At 36.5% G+C, this 23,752-nt stretch overlaps 1 protein-coding gene across 1 annotated transcript; it reads left to right on the forward strand.

Annotated features, from left to right (window-relative positions):
• The first annotated feature begins 4,260 nt into the window (after nt 1-4,260).
• On the forward strand, nt 4,261-4,689 carry LOC107804375 (putative calcium-binding protein CML19). Its single transcript, XM_016628263.2, has one exon. It carries the CDS (start codon nt 4,261-4,263, stop codon nt 4,687-4,689), a length of 429 nt encoding a protein of 142 aa, XP_016483749.2.
• Nucleotides 4,690-23,752: the final 19,063 nt, after the last annotated feature.

Raw genomic sequence — 23,752 nt, forward strand, 5'->3', positions numbered from 1 at the left:
ACTAGACACGGCTCATAGACAATCTCTAGGACAGACTTGCTCTGATACCAAGTTTGTCACGACCCAAACTGGAGGGCCATGACTAGCACCCGACCATACTTGCCGAGCACCAACGTACATTTTATCTAACCTTTTTTATTATATTTTAGGGTTGACGAGATCAATATAAATGGTAGACCTGGATCATGGACAACCAGCAATAAAATATGATGGCATGAACATACATAGCAGGGGATGACCAGACAATCTAGAAACTACATATAAGGTATGAGCTACCACGCTACCATGAAAGACTATACAACAAAAACTAGATGACAAGGCATACCAAACTATACATGAGTCGACACTTGTCTAAGAGCCTCTAAATGAACATAAGTGCTGCAACATAGCCGAAAAAGGGCCCCGACATACCCATAATGTCTATAACAAAAATGCATACAAAGACCACGGCAAGTCTGGAGAAGGGATCTCGCCAATCACTGTTGAACTGGACAACCTACTGTGGTGGGGGAGCTGCACCTGCCTATCTATTAGGGCCTGCAGCACGTCATGTAATGTCCACAAATAAAAGGACGTCAGTACGAATAAAGTACTGAGTATGTAACGCACGGAACCATAAATATGAACAGTAATGTAAGCAGGGATAGAGAATATACAATCTGGAACATCTGAGTACCTCTGAGGGCTACTGACATGAAATGCATGATACATATGTATGTATACATAAACTTTTAAAACATACGCCTATGTGGGCATCATCATCATCATATCGTACCCAGCCATAATAGGCTTGGTAAAAACGTACCTGACCATCATAAGGCTCGGTAGAATCGTAGCCGGCCACGTGGAGCTCGGTAAAACCGAACTGATCAGTAGTTGCACAATATGTGTCGTACCCGGCCAACTATAGCGCGGCTCGGTATATTAAAATAGATACATATATATAATGTATGCTCGACTCATGGAATCACATTCTAAACATTTTGGAGTGACGTAAGGTCGGTATCCTTTGTACACGTTATTAGGACCAACTCTTCATTACGAACCTTATAAGAGTCAGGAAGTACCAAAAATATTGATAACATAAGAATAAGAGAAGCAACATTAACATCAATCGTTCCATATGAGGGAAAGCAATGTAAGTACTGCTAGCTTCTAAGAGTAGAGTATCTTTGGAAGCTCGTTCATTACATTATGTACAATCGGAGTCGTGCAAAAGAAGAAAAGGGATAGCCTCACATACCTTGTATATAATTCCCCAATCACAAGCTATGCAATTGTCACAACTCCTTAGTCTACAATAAGAGAAACGATACTATCGTTATCATTTAAGCGTCATAACTATTATGTATCGACCACAACCTATTTTACGTTGAAACGGACAACACCTCCCCTATATATATGACTTCACACCATTCCAAACAATCACCAAACAGCCCAAACAACATCAATAATAAACATATTGAGCCTCCCAAAACAGTCCACGCACAACCTAATTACATCATACATACGACGACCACCGTAGTCGTGTCAAACGACCCGGAAATGTTACGAATCACTATCAGCCCACAACCCTACATATATATATGGTGTTCCTCCACACCCTTCCACCTCCAAAACTCCACAAAATAGTAGTAAAATATGCAGCCTAATAGCAACACAAAACAGTCCACAAAACAGTCCGCTACAAGTGAATAACTCGAACTCACGGCTTCTGATCACTGTCCCGTGAGTTCTTACATGTATAGAACAAATTACCATGAATTAACAGCAGAGAAAAATGTATGAAAGATGGAAGTAACTTACCTTACTTGTTGGATAACTCATCCCTTCCCTTGGTTCTTCAAACTCTAGGTTTTACCTTCAAATAGAACTTGAAAGAGAGGGAAAATCGATTAGGGTTTGTGTGGGATTTTTGGGGAGGAGTTGCAGGGGTTAACTTTGGTATTGAGGGTCTGAAATATGGATTAAATAACTGAGTTCATAACCCCTTAAAAGTCCTCTCTTGGTTAACTTAGGTCTTTTAATTTTGTCCTATCATTTTGGCAAGTAGGTGATGCACCTACTTGTCATCTACCAATCTGCGCAGGCTTGAGAAAATATGAATATCTCTATACTCCGAGATGAAATTGACAAATGGTTTAATGAGTTGGAAACTATACTCGTAGATCTTTAATGTGGTGGGTAGATCATCCCGTAATTCCTTATAAATTAGGAGAAAAGCTTAGAAACATTTAACTTAATATTTAAGTAAACTTATGAACCTAAGTTGCGACAATGTTTGTCGACTTTTGTTTCATAACTCGTTTGACTTCAAGACTTATGATATAGATATTATATGATTCAAACACTTTAATACATGACCTTGAGTGTATTAAGAACCTCTAGGTTTACCTGAAAATACGAGTTACAATATCCTTGATTCGTTTAACTTCTAATACTTGTTAATCACCCTTATACACCCTTGTATCACTTAAGACCAATAGGATTAACTTCTTATCATCTCAAAGGTAATTCTTTCTTGAATTTATGTTAACTAATATATGGTATGAACTAACGCGTGTGGATATGGGTTGTAATAGATAAGGAAGATGATAAGAGGAAGAACAACAAGACTAAACATTCAAGGGGAAGTAGTACTTACGATTCGTGTTCCAGTTCTCAGAAAATGGCATGCTTTTGGCATGGAATAGGTGCGAAGTCTTTATTCAAACAAATCGGTCCATCCAACCTTAGTCCCGAGCCTCGTCTATACTCGAGAACGGGGCCTTTCTGGCCCGACGAGCAAGCTTGATCAGTCCTCCTCGATAGAATTGGGGACTGTAAAAGCACATAAGGTGATCGAGGGTAAAGGGACATCCCTCAATTTTGCTTACGATGAATCGGAGGAGAATCACTATCCTCCAGAAGGAAGGATGGATCTGGCCAAGGGTCATGTCGTACCTCTTGCAGAAGGCATAAGGGACCCAACGTGAATGGGTACGTGTAAACACTTAGAAAGCCCTTTACGTGGGTAGTGATCGATTCCTCGGGCAAAGGTACCACCACATGCTTATCGACCCAGTTGCAATCGTCTTTAACCTTGGTAAGGAAATCATCAGTTATTGTGCATACGTACCTCGAGACCGATTCACATCGACCTGGTACCGAGGAGGTCTTTTTAGTTTTAAAATTAGCAATAGTAGGGCACCCTACCAGAACGAAATCCTGAAGGGGATATTCCATCGCAGCTCCGTCGCCGGTGGGCTTTGATGAAGAGGCGACCTCCTTTTGCGGTACAATCTTAGAGTATACGCCAAATTTTACCTCCACCTTGTGAAGTTAGAAAATCTGTTTCCGATAGACTCCCGACTCAAGGTAAAAGTGAAAAAGAAGTAGAAGTAACAACAACAAAATAATATGGTAAGGTGATCGGGTGATAGAATATTCGAATAGTAAAAGAAATCTACGAATCAGAAGATACCAAAATAGAAGACAAATACTAATGCTAACGGCATGTAAAGGAACGACCGACGTCTATCTACTAACATTCTATCTTAATTCCCAACCTCCATACCCTCCTATCCTATCAAGTGTCTCTTTTAAGTAAATTTAAAATATAATTGACTTCCAAATTTTCTTCTACAATTTGACTTTCATGTCTCCTTCCACATATCTTGGAACATTCTCAGATACTTCTGTGTTGCTTCCTGGATTTCTCCAAACCTAACATATCGATTAAATTCATCAACCCTACACGCCAAACTCACCATACAATTAATCTTCCTAGTTTCTTTACGCGGAATTTTGCCGTTTTCTAGTTTCAACAACGTACATAAATTTAGGTTTGTGTTTTGGTTTCTTCAATTCGCAGCGCGTCGTTGAATTCTCTTCTTCTTCTTTTTAGGCTTATAGTTGAATTTATACTTCCTTTTTCACGTTTATATTCCTGGTGAAACATTCCTATCCTGATAAGGTGATATCACAATAAACACTAGAGGTTATAATATTGTGCAAATAGAGTAAAAAATACTTTTTTTGTGTTGATCCCTTTACACATGGTGATCTTCTAGCGTAGCGGTAAACGCAAAGGTAATTAAAATTTTGTTTTAGGTCATAGGTTTAACTTTGAGTGAGTCATTTTTGCATTTTCTTGAATTCCCTCGTTGGATTCTTTGGCTCCAGGGTACATTAATTTTTTCTTGTGCTCATGTTTCAGGATCAATAAAAACACTTTTCTCTATTTCCTTTAGTCATTCTCTCGTTTGATTATAATTAAGGATGGAAGTATACCAGAAGCAGTACAGACGACTATTTGACCGCCTAGATGAAAACGGAGATGGGAAAATATCAGCATCAGAGTTGCAACAATGTGTACATTTGATCGGCAAAGATATGTCATTTGACGAAGCAAAGGCTGCAGTTGCAGCCCATGACTCGGACGATGATGGCTTAATGGATTTCGATGATTTTGTGAGATTAGTGGATGATGGGACCGAAGAAGAGAAGGCGCGCGAGTTGAAGGAGGCATTTCGGATGTATGAAATGGAGGGATGTGGATGCATTACTCCGGAGAGTTTACAGAGAATGCTTGATAAATTAGGGGAGTCCAGAACTATTGATGAGTGCAGAGGAATGATTGCGAGATATGATATTAATGGCGATGGTTTACTGAATTTTGATGAGTTTGTGATCATGATGAGTAGCTAGACATGAGTTTTTTTTTAAAAAAAAAAAAATTAATCTGCCTTGTGGTGACGGGGGTTTTGGCTAGACACTAGTTATATGTCAAGTTGTACGCTTCCTTAACAAATTATATTGGAAAATGAAGGCACAATCTTTCTGCATATTTGATTTATCACTCGTTCATCGTGCATCAGATATCTAGATATACATGCAATCTCGATATTTAATTTCTAGATTGGCTATTCACTGAGGCATGCAAGGCATTTCTTTTTTCAATTACGATTTCAAACTATAGAGTTTGTGTTATAAAACAATAAAAGAAGTAAAAGAGCATTGCGGAGAAAAGGAGAGAGAGAATTCTTATTGATTTGGGATCATTTACAATGGAATAGAACCTCTTCATTTATAGGAAAAAAATGACTTAGCCACCAAGTAACAAACCCTAAGATCTTTCTAAAATATAGACGTTCGCCTTAAATAGAATTCTATTTATAACACTCCCCCATGAATATCTATTCAACAGATAATGTGCCTCATTAAAACCTTAACTAAAATAAAACCCAATGGGAAAAAAATTCTAGAGAAAGAAAAAGAGTACACATATCTAACAATACGCCTTTTGGTCGTTGTTTAACCAAAAAATAGAATTTTAGTCAAAGCTAGAATTTAGAAGAACACGGGTTACTGATAATCGAAAGAATATGTAAAAGAGAGTAATTTAAGTAGCAAGAATATAATCAGGAGAAAAACAAGTAAACCAAAATTTATTCCAATAGTGTTTCGTGTCCTTACAATTGATCAGATATCTCCCTTTTATAGATATCTTGGAGATATATGTTTTGCCCAAATCATAATGAGGCTATTATGAGTAATTAAAGACATTGAATGCTACGTTACATAATCATTACATTCAATACAAATTCTCTAATGTATTCCACATTTAATGCCTATTAAATGCCGTATCTGCACTCTTTTCTATTGTCAGATTCATTCCTTTTAATTCTCGAACATAAATGACTTAGATAGGTATGGGCGCTGAGTTATTTGAATAACTGTCTGTGCCTCTTCCTCTGCCATTTGCTCGTATCTGTTGCAACTCGTACCTCTTGGCTAGTTGTAATTCTTTGACCATTTGACCCGTCTACATGTCTCGACACGTCGCCTTTGTATTTAAATATAATTTTTCCAAATACAGATAGTCCCCCCACTTTCCATTTATTCATCAGTTGAATATTTAGGAAGTGAATTTCATTAAAAGAGAATTTTTGTCACCACTAATGCTACGACAAAATTGACGCTTCAATTGTCGCTTCCATTTAATGCTCCATACACGTGTCATTTTTCCATTGGTTCTGCAGTTTTGCAGCCCTTTTCAAGTCTTTTTTACAGCTTCACTATTCACGAAGTGCTAGTTATCATTATTATGGTCCTTCCATCATTGCACTTTTACCTTTGGCGGTTGCTTATAATATAAATATAACTTCTTTCCTTGTCTTTTACCACATAAAAGCTTATTGAACACTTAATTCCTCAAATCTCAGTTCACTTCTTCCTCACATTATTCTTCTTCGTCATGTCTTCACCAAACCCTAACCCTAGGAGAGTTCCCATTGTTGATACCTTCCCCAATGCCCCCATTAGGCATAGAAGGTGAGGTAGGCTTCGTAGCTTAGGGTCTACTCGTGGTGGTGGTTCGTCTATACCTTCTCCTAGTTCTGGTCCTTCTTCTAGAACCAGAGGTTCCCTTTCTCATAAATCTTCTTCTAGGGGTAAAGAACCTTCTGAACCATTACGTGAGCCTTTAGTAGAGGAGATAGTTCCTACAAAACTATCTTTTTACCATGATAGGGAATCTCTTAGAAACCAGGTTTTCGCTTTAGATCGTGTTGATGCTTACCCCACTCAAATTACAGAAGTTTTGACTCTTGTAGTTCGTAAAGACTGCCATTGGAGTAATGATTTTTCCATTATAATCCATAATCCAAATCAGAGAATTACTTATTACTTGACTGGGTTCTCTTTTGTTTATACATACCCTTTCACTTTAGGGTTCAAACCAGCTATTGACCCGGTCATTCTTGAATTTTGTCGTTTCTTTAATGTCAGTTTGGGTCAAATTGGCCCAATCATATGGAGGGTTGTTGCCTGTTTGAGGCATTTAACCAATATAGCTGATGTTTCCTTTACTTTCCCTCACCTGATTCATCTTTACTCTCCTAGGCTTTTCCGTAATGGCATTTTTACCCTAGTGGCCAGGAGTAAGAGGGTTTTGGTGAGCCCTAAAGATGACAAGGACCGTGGCTGGTATACCCAGTTTGTTGTTGCCCCCACTGTTGGCTTAGTGGGTGAGGATAACGTTCCCTTCCCTGAGAAGTGGAATTTTGCACGTAAGTCTTTTATCCTTCTCGTGCCTTTTTTCTTCAAGTTTATCAACTTCTCTAATTTTGCCCTTTTTTTTAGCAACCATGGGAGTTGTGAAAGATATTCCCAATTTTCTTGGTTGGGTAGATAAATTGCTGAAGACCTCACCAATAGATGGTAGGTTTTGGAGAACACTTTCTAACCGTTACGGTTGGAAAGTAAAGACTCATGGTAAGAGATTTTATTTCATCTTTCACGCATATATATTTCTTTATTGCTCTAACTCACATCCTTCTTTTTATCAGGATTTGCTATTCGAGGAGTTACTGCTAAAGTAGTTGCGGCCTCTCGTGTCTCTTTGGGAACCCGTACTCCTTCGGGGACCTGTATCTTTTTAGAAAGAGCCCGAGAAATAGTCGTGGGTTCTTCTTCTGCGAAAAGGAAATTTGTTGAAGAGGAAGACTCTGAAGAAGAGTAAGATGGGGGCTCCCTGGTGACGAGGCCACGAGCTAGGAGACGCATCGTCTCTGATGATGAAGCTGAAGTTTCCCCTCGTCTTTCTGTTTCTCTTACCGAACCTATTGAAACCCCAGTAATAATTCCCGACGATGACATCACTCCTCATGATACCCGTGAGTCTATTGATCAACTTTTCATCATTGGTTTTGGTAGTGGAAGTTTAGGGCCTATTTTAGATGAAATACCCTTATCTTCTTTTTTCAACTCCTGTTCCTGTGATTCCTTCCTTACCAGCCCCAGCTATTTCTGTTCCTTCTTCTACTGTTTTTACTTCTTCTACCGCTCCTCCTTTGACAATTCCCCCTCCTATCGTTCATCATACGGAAGTGGGTTCTTCAAGTAGAAGTACCGCTATGAGGAGGGTAACTATTGAAGTTCCTGCTGATAACAGCCTTTTGAGGAAGTCAGGTCAGGCAGATGTATGGCTGGAGCCTTTAATTGGCCCAATTGAAAAAGCAAAGATGGAGAGTCATAGTTCCCTGACTCTAAAGAATGATATCGTGCATGCCACTTTGAAGGTATTTTCCTTCTCTCCCTTCTTTACTTTGTAAAAAAAATTTATCTTTGGGATTCTTATTTCCCTTCTTTTTTTAGGCCAATCTTATCGGCACAGAAATGATGAACAGAATCTCAATCTTAGAGAAGGTAGAACATGATTCAGAGAAGATAGCATGTGATTCTCAGTTGGAGGTGATCAGTTGGAAGTAACAATTTGAGAGTGCACAAATTGATATGGAAGATTTACAAGAGAGCAAGAGTACCTTAGAGCAGCAGGTTCAAGCTTTAACTTCAGAATTAGCGGTTGTAAAAGCTTCCTCAAGCCAAGCAAAAAAAGAAAAAGAACATCTCGAATCCTCCTTCTCAGAGCAACTATCTAAGGCCAGTGAAGAGAACAGAGAGTTGAAGGCTCTTTTGAGTCATAAAGAAGTTTACGCTGGGGAGCTCGTGTAAAATTTAACTCAAGCACAAGAAGACCTTCGAGTCTCTGTTGATAAGGTGTGTGCTTTAGAGAGCTCTCATGCCTCTCTTCAAGCTTCTTATAACTCCGCCTTGGCTGAAAATGAAGAGCTAAAGAATGAGATTGCTAATTGGGAAAAGGATTATGAGATCCTTGAAGAAAAATCTATTGTTGAGGTAAGTTGGGCATTTTTGAATTCATGTCGTGATACCCTAATTGAAGCTGGCCAAAAAAACTTCAACTTGGAGTCGGAGTTAGCTATGATCAATGAAACCATTGAAAAAGCTCAGCAAACTCAGGACTTCCCTTCTCCTTTGGTTGAAGCTCTCGTGAATGTTGAAGCTGATACGGGTATCCCAACTCTTTCAAGCCCAATCGAGCCTATTGCTGCAAGCCAAGTTGAAACCGCATCTGTTGATGCACCTACCTAAATTGAGTCTGCTGCTATTGATGCTCCTGCTTCAGTTCCACAAACTTCTCAATGACCAGTTTTAATCATTTGAATGATTTTGTTTTTGTTTTTATTTTGAAAAATTGTAATCAAACCCTTAGCTTCATTTGAGGGTTGGTTTTGGAAACGCAAGTCCCCAAGTCTTTTATGGGGCAATTTGTATAAATAATTTCATAGTTTTATGACTAAGTTCGTATTTAGTCTTCAGTTTTTAAGTATTAAGAAGTTTTTCATGTTATTATCTTAAACTTCTGTCTGCTTTATTCTTGCCTTTATTTTTAAGGACTTATAGAATAATTTGCATTTCTGTTCTTCGAAAATGCTTCTGTTAATCTCATGACTAACTAATTTAAACATGAGTTTTATAAAAGAAGGCCCTTTTATATTTTGACACTTAATGAAGAAGACGTCTTAACTTCATAATGGTGTTATCATACGATAAAAGAAATAGGAACACGCATGTTTCTTTGAAATAACTTTGACAAGTTTTGAATAATACTTTACATGTATTTGAATTACATCTATAACTTTCTCATAATTGTTTTTCTTATAACAGATTTTTACAAAAGAAGAATAATAGATACGGGGTTTTTCCTTATAACTCGTTATAGTACATAGCCTTTATCCTAACTATAGTGAGGTTTTTCTTTGGCCTTAGCTCGTGGCTCCATCTCGTGACTTTGCGACTTTTACTCTGCACTTGACTCTTTTAGGCTTGATTTTTCCTCAATCTTCTTTGCCTTCTTTATACACATATCTGTGTATATTATGTAGTCCCCCAAGTGTTTGAGTGTTGAAATATGAAGCCTCGAGCACTTGATAGTTTCTCTCATTTGGTCCTTTTCCTGAAAAGGAAAAACATACGGGACTCGGAGGTGTAATTATAGATGAAGACTTCTTAACCCGTTTGAATTTCTATCAGAATAATTGTGACCCTAGGCCAGGAATTTTATGCTATTCTGTGTGCCTTACAGGTCATGACTCATCATTTAGTACGGGTTAGCTTTTTGCCTATCATCTAAAATCGTTAGTAAAATTTTAACAATTCAAAAATTAAATTTAAAATGGTGATACCTGACCGTGGGTATTCCTTAGAAATAGTATCTCTTCAAATGAACAACATTCCAATGTGAAGGTAGTATCTTGCCATCCATTATCTCCAGTTCATATGCTCTCTTTGCTGCAATATCACGAACTCTATAGGGTCCTTCCCATGTTGGACTTAATTTACCCGCGTTAGCTGCCTTTGTAGATTGAAAAACCTTTTTAAGCATGAAGTCCCCAATTTTGAAGAACCTGAGGCGTGCTTTCCTATTGTAGTATTGTTCTATGACCTGCTTTTGTGCTGCCATTCTTATTAGTGCAGCTTCTCTCCTTCCTTCGAGTAAATCAAGATTTAAACGCATCTCTTTGTCATTGGACTCTTCTGTTGCCTGCGTGAACCTTGTACTTGGCTCCCCTATCTCAACGGGAATTAAAGCTTCTTCTCCATAAACCAAGGAAAATGGTGTTTCTCTCGTACTTGTTTTCGTCGTTGTATGATATGCCCATAAAACACCAGGTAGCACTTCTGGCCAATTCCCTTTTGACTCTTTTAATCATTTTTTTAAATTGTTGATAATGACTTTATTTGTTGATTCTGCTTGCCCATTACCCTCCGGATGATAAGGCGTAGACGTAATCCTTTTAATTTGCCAACTTTGAAAGAATTCCGTGATTTGAGCTCCTATAAATTGAGGACCATTATCACATACGATCTCCTTTGGTACACTTAATCGGCATATGATATTCCGCCAAATAAAATCTTTGAATTCCTTTTCTCGCACCTGTTTGAATGCTCCTGCCTCTACCTATTTAGTAAAATAATCAGTGAGTACGATCAAAATTTTACCTATCCTTTTGCTTGTGGTAATGGACCTACGATATTCATTCCCCATATCATAAATGGCCACGACGCGATGACCGGATGTAATAACTCCGCAGGTCAATGCATATTGTTACCGTACCTTTGACATTTATCACATTTGGCCATGAAACGTTCTGCTTCTTCTTCCATTTTAGGCCAGTAATAACCTGCCCTAATTAAGGTTCTTACCAGTGATCTTCCACCTGCGTGATTCCCGCAATGCCCTTCGTGTATTTCTCTCATTACATACTCCATTTCCGAAGGTCCGAGGCATCTTGCTAAGGGACCACCGAACATTTTACGATATAGATTGCCTTGCTTTAAGCAGTATCGAGCAGCCTTTTTTCGAAGCGCATGAGCTTTTTTCTTATCATCAGGGACGGTACCATACTACAAAAAAGCTATAATCTCGTTCCTCCAATCCCAAGTTAAATTATTAAAATTTACCTCATTCTTATCAGGTCGAGAACTGAATGAAATAAATGTTAAACTGAGGCGTTTGCATCACTTGCCACATCAGCCGCAGATGTGAGATTAGCTAGGGCGTCCGCTTCAACATTTTCATCCCTTGGTATTTGTATAACTTTCCAGGTTTGAAATTGCTTTATTAATTCTCGTACCTTTTCTAAATACTATTGCATCCTCGCTTCCCTGGCTGTATAAGTCCCCAGCATTTGATTAACCACGAGTTGTGAATCACTTTTGATTATAATCTGATTTATGCCAAGTTCCCGTGCCAATTCTAGACCTGCAATTATAGCCTCATACTCTGCCTCATTGTTAGTTATAGAATGACATTTAATAGCTTGTCGAATGGTTTCACCCGTAGGTGGTACCAAAACAATCCCTAAACCTGCACCTTTTACTTTAGATGAACCATCAGTGAATAAAGTCCAAGTTCCTGAGTTAGCTCCATTGAACACCTGTAATTCTTTCTTTGCTTCTAATTGCATTCTCTGGCTAAAATCAGCCACGAAACTAGCTAACACTTGTGATTTTATAGCAGTTCTAGGTTGGTACATGATTTAGTATTCACTTAACTCTATAGCCCACTTAGACAACCTACCTGATAACTCATGCTTATGTAATATATTACGTAAAGGGTAGGCAGTTACTGCAGCAATAGGATGACACTGAAAGTAAGGTCTTAACTTCCTAGATGCCATGATTAATGCGAGTGCAAGTTTTTCTAATTGAGGATACCGCATCTCCGTATCTAACAAATATTTACTAACATAATAGATGGGGGATTGTTTACCTTGTTCTTCCCGGACCAAAATAGCACTTACCGCTACTTCCGAAACAGCAAGGTAAATGATTAGTCTTTCCCTAGCCTTTGGTTTTGCCAGCAAAGGTGGTTTTGATAAGTATGTTTTCAAATTCCTAAGTGCATGTTGACATTCCCCATTCCATTCAAAATGATCCTGCTTTTTAAGGGCTGAGAAGAATTTAAAGCACTTCTCTGATGATTTAGAAATGAATCTTCCCAAGGCTGCAATTCTCCCTATTAATCTTTGAACTCCTTTCTTGTTTGAAAGTATATCAGGGATTTCTTCAATGGCCTTAATCTGTGCAGAATTCACTTCAATACCACGGTTAAAAACAATAAAACCCAAAAACTTACCTGATGCAACACCAAATGCACATTTCTCGGGATTTAACTTCATATTAAATTTGCGCAAAATTGAAAATGTGTCAGATAAGTGTAATATGTGATCTTTTGAATACTGTGTTTTAACAAGCATATCATCTATATACACTTCCATAGTTTTTTCTAAATGCTCTTGAAACATTTTGGTAACTAACCTCTGATACGTTGCACCTGCATTCTTTAGACCAAAGGGCATTACTTTATAACAGTAAGTCCCCCTATCTGTTATGAATGAAGTTTTTTCTTCATCTCTCGAATCCATTTTAATCTGATTATAACCTGAATATGCATCTAATAAACTTAATAGTTCGTGACCTGCAGTTGCATCAATTAATTGATCTATGTGTGGTAGTAGAAAAGAATCTTTAGGGCAGGCTTTATTAAGATCTGTGTAATTTACACAAACCCGCCACTTACCGTTCTTCTTTGGAACTACAACAGTGTTAGTTAACCAGTTAGGATACTTTATCTCATGAATGGAACCAATTTTTAGCAATTTTTGGACTTCTTCTTAAATCACCTGATTCTTGAAAGTTCCTTGCTTTCTTTTCTTTTGCTTGACAGGAGGGTATGATGGATCTTCATTTAGTTTATGAGTCATCACCTCCGGTGGTATTCCTATCATGTCAGAGTGGGACCAAGCAAAGCAGTCCACGTTAGTTTTCAAAAATTCAATTAACTTACCTCTCATACCTTGTCTAAGATTGGCTCCAACATAGACTTTTTTATTAGGCCATTGAGCAAATAACACGACAAGCTCTAATTCCTCTATTGTTGTTTTGATATTTTCATTCTCTTTTGGTTCTTGAATGGTATCAGGCCTTGAATCTACATTTGTTTGCCCTTGTTCAGTTGAGGTTTGTGTTGTGGTATCCTCAACTGCCTTCTGTGATTGCTATTTACCTTCATTTCTCGTGCTTGTATCTACAACAGAGTTGATAGCCCTGGTTTTATGTTGATCTCCACGAATTTGACAGATTCCCCATGGCGATAGAAATTTAATAATTTGATGCAAGGTTGAAGGAACATCATCCATTTCGTGGATCCATGGTCTCCCAAGAATCATGTTGTAAGCTATCTCCATATCTACCACCGGGAACTTTGTATCTTTGACGACTCCTTCAGTGAATGAGGTGAGTGTTACCTCTCCTTTCGTGAGGACACTAGAATTATCAAATCCAGATAGAGTTTGCGCCCTTGGTATCACTTTATCTTCAGCTTGCATCTCACGTAATACTCTTAGAAAAATAATGTTCACGGAACTACCTGGATCAATCAAAACTCATTTTACATTAGTATCATGTACAATTAAAGATATTACTAGTGTGTCGTTATAAGGGGTTAATACGCCATCTGCATCTGTGTCATTGAATGTAATGTTGTCTTCCTCTAAAACATGCCTCACCCGATTCCCTTGGGTAATTGTTACTTTAGAAATTTTGTTAGCTGCAGTATATGATATACCATTGACGTCTTCACCCCCACTTATAACGTTGACAGTTCTTTTGGGAGAAGGTGGTTTTGGAGGCTCCTGCCTGTTCTTCATGTAAGCTTGCTTGCCTTTCTCACTGAACAACTCAGTAAGATATCCTTGTTTTAATAAATGATCAACTTCACTTTGTAAAAATTTGCAATCTGCTGTTTTATGTCCGTGGTCATTATGAAACTCGCACCAATGGTCAGGGTTGTGCCTGTTTGGATTCGATCTCATTTCCTTTGGCCATCGAACCTTATCTCCCATGCTTCTCAAAATAGCTACGAGCTCAGAGGTGCTGACGTTGAAGTTGTAACCACCGAATCTCGCTTTTAAATTTCTATCATCATCTTGTGACTCATAGTTGTTTTGCTCATTCCTGAATCTTGATAAAGAACCTGATTCTCTGTTTCTTGATCTGTGATCGTACCTTTTATTATCCTGCTTTGACTGTGAGTCCTTTCCCGCAGGTCCCACGTAAGGCTCGTACCTATTTTTACCGGATCTTTTTTCGGTCTTAGCACGTCTTGAACTTACCTTTTCTTCTTTTTGAAATCGTGGAACAGTATCTTCTTCAATCCTCATCTTCGTGCTATACCTGTTATAAACATCATTCCACGTTGTAGCTGGGAATTCTCGTAGGCTTTCCTTGAGTCTCCTCGTAGCTTCCGAGCTTTTTTCATTCAAATTACTTGTGAAAGCTATAGCTGCCCAGTTGTCAGGTATATGTGGTAATGTCATTCTTTCATGTTGAAATCTGTCCACGAATTCTCTAAGCAGTTTTGAGTCCCCTTGCTTGATTTTGAAAATATCCTCCATTCTTTTCTCTACTCTTTGAGCTCCCGAGTGTGCTTTGATGAAAGAATCTGTAAGCTCAGCAAAAGAATTTATAGAATTTTTGGGTAAAAGAGAATACCATGTTAGCTCTCCTTTGGTGAGCGTTTTACCAAATTTTTTGACTAATATTGATTCAATCTCCTGCTTAGTCAAATCGTTGCCTTTTACACCCGTTGTGAATGCAATCATGTGATCTCGTGGGTCTGTTGTTCCATCATATTTTGGAACATCAGGCATTTTGAATTTTTTTGGAATTAGGAGTGGAGCAGCACTTGGCTTCCAGGGTTGTTGTGAATATCTATCCATATCTACCCTTTTGATTATGGGCGGCACCCCGGGTATCTGCTCTATGCGCTCACTTTTCTCCTTGAGCTGTTTCTGCAAGGTTAGTACTAACTTTTATAAATCCGAATTAATTACATTATCTGGTTCTCTCTCATGTGATTCACTAGGAGTTCTACCGTTGCCTGAGTTAACTAGCCCGGAACGAGGGTTTTCCAAAGTGTTATTATTTGGAGTAGGTGTGGGTGTTGCAACAGGTAACTGGTTAACAAGTGCCTCAACAACTTTGTTGACCTGAGCAGCAATTAATTTCTACAAAGCTTCATCAACAGCTTCAGCATTTTCAAATTGAGTCTGTCCATCTGTATGAGATCCATCAGGAGTGCCTTCATGAGATCGCCGAGGAGAGCCTCGTGGAGAACTAATTAGTACGTTATTATCCTGAAGGTCTCTCTGAAGTTGTTGGTTTGTTTGGTTTTCTTGGTTTCCTTGAATATTGTCATTATTGTTCGAATAGTTGATGCAACAAGGAAAGTTAAGCGAAAAGAAAATAGATTATCAGACTCCCGGTAATGGAACCAATTTGTTTAACCAAAAAAATGGAATTTTAGTCAAAGCTAGAATTTAGAAGAACACAGGTTACTGATAATCGAAAGAATATGTAAAAGAGAGTAATTTAAGTAGCAAGAATATAATCAGGAGAAAAACAAGTAAACCAAAGTATATTCCAATAGTGTTTCGGGTCCTTACAATTGATCAGATATCTCCCTTTTATAGATATCTTGGAGATATACGTTTTGCCTAAATCATAATGAGGTTATTATGAGTAATTAAAGACATTGAATGCTACGTTACATAATCATTACATTCAATACAAATTTTCTAACGTATTCCACATTTAATGCCTATTAAATGTCGTATCTGCACTCTTTCCTATTGTCAGATTCATTCCTTTTGATTCTCGGACATAAATGACTTAGATATGTACGAGCGCTGAGTTATTTGAATAACTGTCTGTGCCTCTTCCTCTGCCATTTGCTCGTATCTGTTGCAACCCGTGCCTCTTGGCTAGTTGTAATTCTTTGACCATTTGACCAGTCTACATGTCTCGACACGTCACCTTTATATTTAAATACAATTTTTCCCAATATAGTTGCCTCGTTAAAAACCTTGTAAGGAAAACCCAATGGGATAAAACCTTGTAAGGGAAAAAAAGTACAACACGTATTAACTCCCTCCCCCCTGATGACAACATTAATTCACATCCTTGAACCTTCACATTCCAATCATGTGCATCATCTTCAAAAGATCGTTGGTAGAGATTTGATAAACAAATTATTCATATTATCACTTGAATGAATATGTTGCACCTTGAAATCACCATTCTTGTATATATGTAATCTCTTCATATAATGTCGTAAAATAGTCTTTTCAATATCTCCATAGAGGTATTCTCGCTATCACATTATTATGCTTATAGTTATAGCAAGATACATATGTGCACAAATTGCACTTATCATATGGTACTTCATGACCAAGAATCGTATATACTTCAAGTAATTTAAATCCTTCAAGGATTGTTAAGTCATATAAGCCAAATAATAGACTTTAGTTAGATGCATATCAAGTTTTCATGTCATGCTAGACAAATAAGATATCGAAAACTGATTGCACATACCATTGATATTATACTTTCAAGTGTTTGAACTACAGGTCAAAAACTATATGTCTTTCGTATGAAACCAATTCTATTCGAATTATGTCTCTTTCATTTAGCCAATATTTTTGTGCCTGTATTCGACAGACTTAAGATCCTCATCTATACTTAGCACTATCATAGATGTTGTTGATGAATATTTTATATCGGTTTCAACCTCCTTATTTTTCATAAAAATATAACATAGAGATCTCTTCATTCATATATTCAGGTACCTAAATCTCTCTTGAGATTTTATGAAGTGTTATGTCATGTGATTTTCAAGATCACTTGCCTCCTTATTATGATCATTTTGATCATTTACTTATCTTTTTTATCAAGAATTTATTTGAAACCGATTTGTCTATACGCTTTTAAGCGTACCATAGACTTTGTCCTTCTAGGACTTATTCTAGTAGGAGCATTTGCAGTGAGAATATAGTTACTTTCTTTGGGTCAGCAAATGCGTCTAGCATGCTTTGCAATATATTGCAAAAGAATTATCTTTTTATGAACTTGAAGTTCATATTATCTTATTCGAGGATCTAGATGTACACATGATAATTCATTTCAAATAACTTTTTCTAAATTGTTTATCATGTCTCCCCCTCATGTTAAAAAAACTAACTTGTTTCCTCAACTTTTTGAAAACATCTTTGTGCATTATGGTGTTAGTCAAAATATACACCGCACATCAATAATAATAAAATAAAATTATTTGGTTCTTGACCCTGAACCACTTGAGAGGGGAGAATCTTTTTTTTGGGGGGGGGGGAGCAGAGCAATCAAAGAATGAACCAAACCAAATGATTGTTCTAGAATGGCCATTCCTCACAATTGCTCCTTGTGATGCAGCGAAACCATGGCAATTAGGATCTCAAGACGCAGCAACACCTATAATGCAAGGAATAACAGACTTACATCACAATGTCTTTTTCTTCGTTATTCTGATTTTGGTTTTCGTATCATGGATCTTGGATCGCGCTTTATGGTAATATACTTCCGTATATATATAACATATACCAAACTGATATAAATAACTTTGTTCTCATAAGCAATAGTTTAGCTATTAAGTGGAGGAACTCAATAAATTATTTTGCTAAACCACTGTGATGTAAACCAACTTATCAAGATGAACTTCTTGAATAGAAAATCTGAAAATTATGCTCGAAATTTAATTATTGAGCAAGTTACCTCGCAAAATACCATTTTGCGGGTTAATAATAATTGCACATGTAACCATCTCATAAATGCATATTATGTGGTATACATGGCAGGTGAATGAGCCCATATTCACCTTTGATATTTCCAACATTCATGGGATTCAATCCCAATTTTAGTTGGTATATTAATTAATGAGAACATGCAACATAAGAGAATTCATAAAGAACTTTCTAGTTCTTTAATATTTACCTATGTGAATTCTCTATTATTTTTGCACGTCATACTTAAATTGATATGGTTAAATCAATTATGCCAACTGAATAAATTATCAATATTAATAAAGTTCAGGTTTACACCATGACATGTGCAATTATCAATAAACTTTAAATTTATTATGATATGGTTTTTATATCAATAATCATCCACTTTATTGTGGTATTCTTTTATTTGTGTAGTACAAACTGGAGAATAAAGCGGGTAACTTTTTACATACATATTAACTCGCTACAAGTTGTAGTAATAAAAGATATTAAATCTTTCCTTTATTTGTAGTCTCAATATAACCAACCGCTTTCGCGAATACTTTGGAAACTGAATAAGTTTCTTTGAGACTTACTACAACACAATGCCTTATTGATAATCAATTTTATTTCTCCAAAATAGTAATAATTGGCTCTTCCAGAGCTCTCAATTAATTTGGTACTACCACATATTCATCAACATCCATATGGTGAATATCTCTTTTAAAGAGAAAGTTATACCATTATGGTTATGATCAAAATTATATGCAAGATATGTTTCTTGCATTAATCTTATTCTTTAGTAATCACATTACCAAGATATTTTGGAGTGCATTAGGTATGTGACCAATAACCATTCATGCCATAGTAATGACATCATTTTCTTACTTCCTCTCAAACCTCCTTCTAGAGGTGAGTGTGGTATATTCACTACCACTAGCACGTTCATATCCTTCCAAGAATGAATATATATTCATAAATCAGATATTGTCACATTCACATCATGAATGGACCATAATCATCTATATGTGCTTTATAAAATCTCATGTCAAATCGATGACAAATATTACTTTCACAGAGTGAAGGATTATTTTGAGAATCCGTATTATTCTCATTATCACAATGATGCCGATTGTAATTTTGTCTATTGTCACGTCCACATCCATTTATACCTTCACGGTAATAATTTTATTTTCTTTCAGACTTATCACATATTGACATCACATTATCTTAAGGGAATGAGAATTATCTTAAGGGAATGAGAATGAAGCAAATTTAATGGGACGGGTTTTCACTTCTTGTGCTCACGATCATACATGACTTTGATCATGGCAAGACATAGAAATTTTACCACTTCGAGTGGTTATAATTTCTTATTAACTCCATTAGAGTTATAATCAAAATTTATTTTCTTTGCTTGTATTTAAAATCAAATTATAGAATAAAAAAGAAAAATACGGTAAAATACATACCTTAAATCAAGAAATTAATCATGAAGGAAGTTCATGGATGACAATCATTATGCTCAATCCCAAAGCTTCTACTCAATTGGTTAGAGTCTCGTGCTGATAACGTGTTATAAAACAATAAAAGAAGTAAAAGAGCATCGCGGAGAAAAGTAGAGAGAGAGAATTCTTATTGATTTGGGATCATTTATAATGGAATAACCCCTCTATTTATAGGAAAAAAGTGACTTAACCACCAAGTAACAAACCCTAAGATCTTTCTAAAATATAGACATTCACCTTAAATAGAATTCTATTTATAACAGTTTGTTGATTTTTGCTCTTTCTCGATCTCCTCTTCTTGAGTAATATCAATTTTTATTTTCTAGTTTATTTTAAAAGTCAAAGGCGCACAAGTAATTTAAGTTCAGTTTACAAGGTAAGACACCTAAGTTTATTTAAGGATATTAGACCCTCTTTTCATATTTGTTAAGTCAAATACTTAATTCACTGAAAATGCTTCAGTTAAAAGGATTATCTTGCACTTTTTATCAAATACATAAGTTCAAATGTAATTGGCAAACCAAGAAAAGATAAAAGTAAGAAGAAATTCCAAAGTTTTATGGTATTACTATAAGTTGCTACTCATTGTTTTTCTCTATTCTCTTCGCCCTATACCTTATATGTATTTTCTTAATTTTTTCAGCTATTCACACTCCCAACAAAGAAACTTTATGGAAATTAATAGTAAGAATTGGGAATATGGTGGAAATATTACAAGTATATAAGTGAACTATTCCTTTTGATTATATTGACTAAGGACCTATTTGTCCATAAATTTTTTTTCTTTTTTTTAATTTTATTCAGAAATGTGTATGTACATGAAAATTTGTAAGTTTTTGAAAAAATTTCGAAAATGAGTTTTTCAAAAACCAAAATCATTTTTTCAAGTTTTCCGAAAAAAAGTTTTTCCCCACTCACAAAAGTGCAATATTCTTTTCAAGTGAAATTCATGTCCAAACATAAGTTCAAAATTCAAATTCCATTTTTCAACTTTACTCCAAATACTACTTTCTTCAAAAATTGCAATTTTTATGCCCAAACGCCTATAAAATAATGAGCCTAGTGTGAGCTTATTGTTATTAATCTGTATTACTATAATGAATAACGAAATAATAAACTTTTTGAAATATAAGCAAAAACAGAAAGTTAGTAGAAACAGAATGTCGAAATAATATCTGGAAATAATTTCCAAATAAATCGAGCCTACTGAATGCACAGTGTGTCCTTAAGGAAATTATTCCCCTCAAGTACCTGAGGCGCTGGAGTATTATCCTCCCAGGATAGAAATTACTCACAAGTGTATTGGTACTAAAAACTTTGATAAACTGCAAACCACTTAATGGTTGTAAATCACATTGGAATAGATTTGTGCAGAAGAAGAAGAAGTCTTGAAGTTCAGAAAATTCGTAAGGAAAAATTCTGGGATTCAAAGCATATTTATAGACTTTCTGGCACTGTTTCTGAAAAGGTTTTCAACCTTTCAGAATTAACAAACATGGTTGTTGGAACACATGGGAATATTTCTGTTTGAAATATTACGGAAAAACGAAATCAAAATAATTCGGGAAAGAAAAACAGACCGGACCGGGTCACGCCAGGGGTCCTGGGTTATTTCGGGTTGAATTTGCATTAATTAATTAAATAATTAAAAGAAACTTTTTCCAAAAAGATTAATCAATCAATTGATCTTTGACTAAATCCGTATCTGGAGTCGAAGCCGAAGACTACACGAGGCTAACTTTCTTTCCAACCCATTTAACACCAAGAGAAGTGCTTTCTCAATATAAGCACATTCACTTTTCTTTCCACCACCAATGAGGGACACTTTGTTCTTTCCAAAGCAAAAGGGAGCTCACTTTCCCTCCACTATCTTCCCTCCATTTTTCATTCACCAATCTTTAATCACATCAATCCCTCACATAATTGGGGAATGGCTATAAGACAAAGGAATGCACGGGCGAGTGTGTGATTTACATGCAAAGATTAATTGCATCTGGATAAGTAAGTTTCCCTTTGAACTTTCCGTAGTGAACTTATATCGGATATACTCGATCAATCGATAGATTTGATATCTTTGAACTGTCGAGCTTTGTTGTATACCTAGACAACATAAGTCATACAATCAACCCTTAACCATTTATGGTTCTCACAGTTGTGTTCGTTTCAGCCATAAACACTGCCTAGCTTCATGGGTGCTTAGAGAATGGGCCTTTACTTTTATTCCCCTTGAAGCTGCTTACACTTCATACTTACATAAGTGATTTCTAGACGTATAATCCTATAGACACACTATTTGGTCATATCCTGCCAGACTTAGCAAATAACTAAAAAGCTTTAAGCTTTATTGACTCATCAAAAAGCCTTAATGCTTTACCTTGATTTCTAAACATTGTCTTCATCACTAGAATAGGTTGAGTTATTTGACAATGTTGAACCGTCATTCATAACTTTGTTTGATCTCTTTGAACCTAGCTCTAGGGATTTCCAGTCTACTAGGTAGAGTTACTGCCATGATAACTTGTCCTAGGTCTTAGCCCCATTCCTTTTGATGATCTTTCAACTGCCTCTCTAGATAGGCCTTTTGTAAGTGGATCCGACATGTTATTTCTTGACTTTACATAGTCAATCGTGATAACACCGCTAGAGAGTAGTTGTCTAACGGTATTGTATCTCCATCGAATGTGACGAGATTTTTCATTATACATAATGCTCCCTACCCTGCCTATTTCCGCTAGACTATCACAATGTATACATATAGGTGCCAAAGGTTTGGGCCAAAATGGAATATCTTTCAAGAAACTCCAGAGTCATTCAGCTTCTTCACCGGCCTTATCTAAAACTATGAATTCAGATTCCATTATAGAACGGGCGATGCACGTTTGTTTGGACGATTTCCAAGACACTGCTCCACCCTCAATTATGAAAACATATCCACTTGTGGATTTAACTTCAGATGATCCGGCGATCCAACTTGCATCACTATATCCCTCAATCACTAAGGGATATTTGTTATAATGCAAAGCATAATTTTGATTAAGTTTCAGATACCCCAAAACTCGTTTCATTGTTGTCCAATGTATTTGATTGGTATTACTTGTAAATCGACTCAGTTTGCTAATAGCACATGCTATATCTGGTCGCGTATAATTCATGATATACATCAAATTTTCCAATACTCTTGCATAGTCCAGTTGTGAGTCACTTTCACCTTCATTCTTTTGAAGTGCATAACTCACGTCAATTGGAGTCTTGGCAATTTAGAAATCCAAACCCTTTAACTTGTCAAGTGCTTTTTCAATGTAGTGAGACTGAGATAATGCTAGACCTTGTGGAGTCTTGTGAATTCTGATTCCTAAGATCATATCAGTAATTCCTAAGTCTTTCATGTCGAATATGCTAGCCAACATGCACTTAGTAGCATTTATATCTGTCATATTTTTGCTCATTATCAACATGTCGTCAACATATAAACAAATGATGACTTCATGACCTGGAGTGTTTTTAATATAAACACATTTGTCACACTCGTAGATTTTAAACCCACTTGCCAATATTGTTTGGTCAAATTTGGAATGCCATTGTTGGGTGTTTGTTTAAGTCCATAAAGCGGCTTAACAAGTTTGCACACTTTCTTTTCTTTACCGGGAACCACAAAATTCTTAGATTGTTCTATGTAAATTTCTTCCTCCAATTCTTCGTTTAAGAAAGTTGTTTAGCATCCATTTAATGGATTTCAAGACCATACACGACCGCTAGTGCCACTAGCACCCTAATAGATGTTATCCTCGTTACTAGCGAATAAGTGTCAAAGTAATCAAAGCCTTCCTTTAGTCTATAACCTTTGACAACAAGTCTTGCCTTATATTTGTCAATAGTGCCATCAGCTTTTATTTTCCGCTTAAAGATCCTTTTCGAACCTAAAAGCTTATTTCTTGGAGGAAGATCAACCAATTCCTATGCATAGTTATCTAAAATTGATTGAATCTCACTATTGACTGCCTCTTTCCAAAATGTTGAATTGGAAGATGACATAACTGTTTTAAAAGTTTGAGGCTCATTTTCAAGCAAGAACGTCACAAAATATGGTCCAAAGGAAGTAGATGTTCTTTGACGTTTGCTATGTCTTGGATCTTCTTCACTTGGAGTATTTTGCTTTGGTTCTTCCTGTGTTCGTTTAGGTCTTTCACTTAACGACTCACATTCAGTTTTATATGGATAGATGCTTTCAAAGAATTCAGCATTATCTTATTCAATTACCGT

The sequence above is a fragment of the Nicotiana tabacum genome, chromosome 21 (assembly GCF_000715075.1).
Source record: "Nicotiana tabacum cultivar K326 chromosome 21, ASM71507v2, whole genome shotgun sequence".
NCBI classification, from domain to species: domain Eukaryota; kingdom Viridiplantae; phylum Streptophyta; class Magnoliopsida; order Solanales; family Solanaceae; genus Nicotiana; species Nicotiana tabacum.